This window comes from Coturnix japonica, linkage group LGE22C19W28_E50C23, assembly GCF_001577835.2.
Source record: "Coturnix japonica isolate 7356 linkage group LGE22C19W28_E50C23, Coturnix japonica 2.1, whole genome shotgun sequence".
NCBI classification, from domain to species: domain Eukaryota; kingdom Metazoa; phylum Chordata; class Aves; order Galliformes; family Phasianidae; genus Coturnix; species Coturnix japonica.
The window spans coordinates 1,470,252-1,474,398 of NC_029544.1; the positions used below are offsets into that span (position 1 = coordinate 1,470,252).

At 70.7% G+C, this 4,147-nt stretch overlaps 1 protein-coding gene across 1 annotated transcript; it reads right to left on the reverse strand.

Moving 5' to 3' along the window:
- Nucleotides 1–68: 68 nt before the first annotated feature.
- OS9 (OS9 endoplasmic reticulum lectin) lies at nucleotides 69–3,546 on the reverse strand. The gene is made up of 9 exons (XM_015886932.2): nucleotides 3,293–3,546; nucleotides 2,222–2,331; nucleotides 1,899–1,997; nucleotides 1,599–1,800; nucleotides 1,269–1,441; nucleotides 1,091–1,136; nucleotides 890–978; nucleotides 400–672; nucleotides 69–314 (listed from the first exon to the last, which is right to left on the reverse strand). Exons 1-9 carry the CDS (start codon nucleotides 3,501–3,503, stop codon nucleotides 84–86), a joined length of 1,434 nt encoding a protein of 477 aa, XP_015742418.1. The 5' UTR covers nucleotides 3,504–3,546; the 3' UTR covers nucleotides 69–83.
- Between the last annotated feature and the right edge of the window lie 601 nt (nucleotides 3,547–4,147).

Sequence of the window (4,147 nt, forward strand, 5' to 3'; positions counted from 1 at the left end):
GGGGGCACAGGGCACAAGGGCGGAGCTGGGGGAGTTCATAGAGCACAGGGCGGAGCTGGGGGGGGCACAGGGCGCAGCTGCGCTCATGACGGTTTGTGCTCACCGGGCGTTTGCGGGGCGGGGGGGTCAGGTTCAGCCGCGCCCCCCCCGGCGCCCTCTCCCTCCTCCGGGTCCTTGGCGGCGGGGGGGGGGCTCGGGGGGGCGGCCCCGTCCAGCCGCTCCATCAGGCGCCGCAACGTGGCGGCCAACGAGGAGGAGGCGCGACGACGGTCAAAGTCCCCCTTCAGTCCCTCCGCCTCCAGCTCGTCCTCCACCTGCGGGAGGGGGCGGGGGGTGTCAATGGGGGATGGGGGGGTCGGGGGGCGTCAATGGGGAGGATCGGGGCCCCCCCGCCCCCACCTCGTTGATGATGTTGTCGAACTCCTTCTCCATCTCCGTCTTCACCTCCTCCTTCAGCTGCGCCATCTGCTCCCGTGGCAGCAGGACCCCCCCCCCCAGCTCCTTCTCGAACCCCCCCAGCAGCTCCGCGTCCTCTTCCTCCTCCTCCTCCACCTCTTCCTCCTCCTCGGGGCCGGGGGGGTCGGAGCTGGGGGGCTCCGGGCTGGGGGGCTCCTTGGGGCCGGGGGTCTCGGGGCTCTTCTCCACCTGCTGCTCCCTGCCCTTCTCCTGGGCCTGGAGGAACAGGGAGGGCTCAGCCCTGGGGGGGCCCAGACAGGGGAAGGGGGGGCAGCAAACAAGGCCACTCCCCTCAGATCCACAGGGACAACCCCAGAGGGGGCCAGTAATGGGGAAACTGAGGCACAGAGGGGGGGGGGGCTGTGGGGGGAATCACAGCCCAGACCCCCCCCCACAAACACACACACACACACACACACACACACACACACACCTTGCGGGTGCTCAGCTTCAGCTCCTCCAGGAACTGCAGCAGCTCCCGGGGGCTCCGGATCACTTTGAAGTGGATCTTCTTAGGGCTGTCTGCGATGGGGAGAAAGTGGGGCGGGATGGGGGGGAGCCGGGGGGATGCAGCGGGGACGGGGAGCGCGCCGAGCCGCCAGGGGGCGCCGTGGGGGCGGCACTGAGGACCCACCGGCCGAGCTGGTGCTGCTGTCCGGTCCCAGCGCCGAGTCCCCACCCTGCGGGATGGGACAGCAATGGGGCAGCAATGGGGCAGCAGTGGGGCAGCAACGGGGGAGCAATGGGGCAGCAGTAGGGCAGGGGGGGGTCCCGCGTTCAGCCCCCCCACCCCAACCCCCCCAGGCACTCACTGAGCCGTCCCGCTGTGTGTCGGGCAGCTCCGCAGCTGTGGGGGCAGCGCCGGTGTCACCGTGCAGGGCCGGGGGGGTCGGGGGGGTCCCGTGTCCGTCCCTCTCGCTCCAGAGGCGGCTGTCGAGTGTGCGCAGCTCCTCCGAGATCTCCTCCACCTTCCGCTTGGTGTCCGCTGGGCAACAGCAGCAGCAGCAGCACAATGTCACGACCCCGCCAAACCCTGGGACCCCCCACCCCCAGACCCCATTCACCTCCCGGACCCCCCCAACCCCAAACCTCCCCCCAACCCCTGGACTCCATCACCCTCAGCCCCCATCCCCCCCACTCACAGACTTGTGCTCGGACGTAGTGCACGTACTGCTGGGGGCTGAGGACGGGCTGGCAGCGGATGTGCAGGGGGGCGGCGCTGGGGGGGGGTCGCAGCCAGGGGTGGAGGCAGAGCCGGGCAGTGTGAACCGTCAGCACGTAGGAGCACGACTGCGGCTCGTCCACGCGCGCGATGTGATCCGCAGCCCCCTCCTCACACACAAACTGCAGCAAACACGGCGGGGGGGGGGACACAGAGTGTGTGCAGGGGGTTGGGGGGGGTCTGTGCCCTGTGCCCCCCCCTCAAACCGCTCCGTGCTCACCCGCACTTCAGCCTCCCTGGGTGCACCCGTGAGGTCACAGCGGGATCCGTTGCCGTAGCTCTGGCTGTGGTAGCGCTTCAGGCGGTGCTGGGTGGAGGCCTGGGGGGAAATGGGGGGGGGGGGGGGGACGAGTGAGAGCAGGTAGACAGGTGCACCCATGAGGTCGCCCCCAAGCAGCAATGGGTTCACATGGCCAGGGGGTCCCCAAGACCCTCTGTCACCCCCGGGGGGGGGAGGGGGGGGGGGGGGCACAGCAATGGATGAATGGATGCGGGTGTGGGACCCCCACGGGCTCTGCCCCCCCCACAGGGCTGAGCACCCACCTGCGCTGCTGCGTCGTCCCAGTCAAACGCCGACTGGAAGTGGCCGAGGAAGAGGATGTCACCTTTGATCTCTGAGTCTGGGGGGGCACACGGGGTGTTGGGGGGCAGCGCTGGGGGGGGGGGGGGGGGGGGGGGGGGGGGGGGGGGGGGGGGGGGGGGGGGGGGGGGGGGGGGGGGGGGGGGGGGGGGGGGGGGGGGGGGGGGGGGGTGTGACAGGAGGGGCCCCCCAGGGCCGGGCTGAGGGGGGACAAGTGACACAAAGGAAACCACAGGGCTGGAATGGGGGGTTGGAGACACAAGGAGACCCCAGGGCCGGGCTGAGGGGGGGGGTGACCCAAGCGGAGCCCTGTGGTGTTGCGGGGCGGGTCAGTGGCCCCAGAGGGGTGGGGTGCCCCGCTCAGCACTGCGCTATGGGGCAGACTTTGCCCCGTGCCGTGCCCCATAGCGCTGACAGCGTTGCGGAAGCGGTTACTGAGCGTTGCTCTGGGTCACCAGCGCTGTCACCCGGCAGCGCTGACACCGGCCTCGTGCTGGCGGCTGCAGCCACAACCGGACTCAGGTACGGCCCCACAGGGACCCCCCACCCAGAACCTGCCCCCATCCCCCCAACCCCCCCCGCTGTCACCCCACATCCGCCGCCCCCCCCGACCCCCCATTTCCTGCCCCCATTTCCTGCCTGGGCCCAGCGCTGCTCCCCCCACCCCCAACGGGCCCCACAGCTCAGCCCATGGAGCCCAGGTCGGATCTGGGCCCCAGCCCAACACCCGGCCCCGCTTCGGGTCGGGCCTGGGGCTGCTGCTGCCCCCACCCCCCCACCCCACCCCCACCCCATCCCCATTACACACCCCATTACCATCCCACCCCCATTACACACCCCATCCCATCCCATCCCCATTATCTATCCCCATTACCCACCCCATCCCATCCCCATTACCTGTCCCCATTTCCCATCCCGTTCCCGTTCCCGGTGCCCACCGTCCCATCCCACCACTGTCCGTTCCCAGTTCCCCCCCCCATCCCATTCCCGTTCCATTGCCCCCCTCCCATCCCATTGTCCATATCCCACCCCACTCTCGTTCCATTCCCATCTCGTTCCATTCCCCCCCCGCCACTCCCGGTTCCCGTAGTGCCCCCCCGGTTCCGGTACCTGCCCGGCCATGACGGGCTCCCTGCTGATCTCCACCCCATACGCCATGTCGCTCAGTTCCCTCACGTTCAACTCCCCGTTCCCGACCCGCAGCGCCGCCAGCAGCGACAGCGCCAGCCCCAGCGCCGCCGCCATCTTGCCCCGCCGCCCCGCTTCCGCCCGCCGCCTCGCTCGCTAGGCCCGCCCCTCCCGGCTGGCCGCGTCGCCATTGGGCGGTTGGCTGTCAATCGGGAGGAAGGGAGCTTCCTATTGGCTGTCGGGAGGGGAGGGAGCCCCCCGGATTGAGGTCGCTGAGGGGAGGCGGTGGCGGCTCCGTGCGGGGCGGCGATTGGTCCGAGTCATCGCGGTGGCGGCCAATGAGAAGGCGCGGCTCCGCCCCGCGGGGTGACGCAAGTCCCGCCCCTTAAAGGAGCAGCGCGGCCTCCCATTGGCCGAGCGGGATGCAGGCGAATCCCGCCTCCTGATTGGTGGAGGCGGCGGAGCATCCCGGGGGGGGGGGAGACAGGCGGCGGCAGTCACGTGACTACCGGGATCGGGGACGGGGGGGGGTTGGGGGGCGGGGGGTCCGATCCCCGCGGGGATAATGGGGCCCATTGGGATTCAATGGGGCTCAATGGGGCTCAGTGGGGCTCAATGGGGTTCAATGGGGCTCAATGGGGCTCAATGGAGCTCAATGGGGCTCAATGGGATTCAATGGGGCTGGGGGCTCCGTGCTGCTGCCAGGACCGGGCGCCGCCCCGCCGCGCTGACGCCCCCCCGTCACACCCCATTGAAGCCCC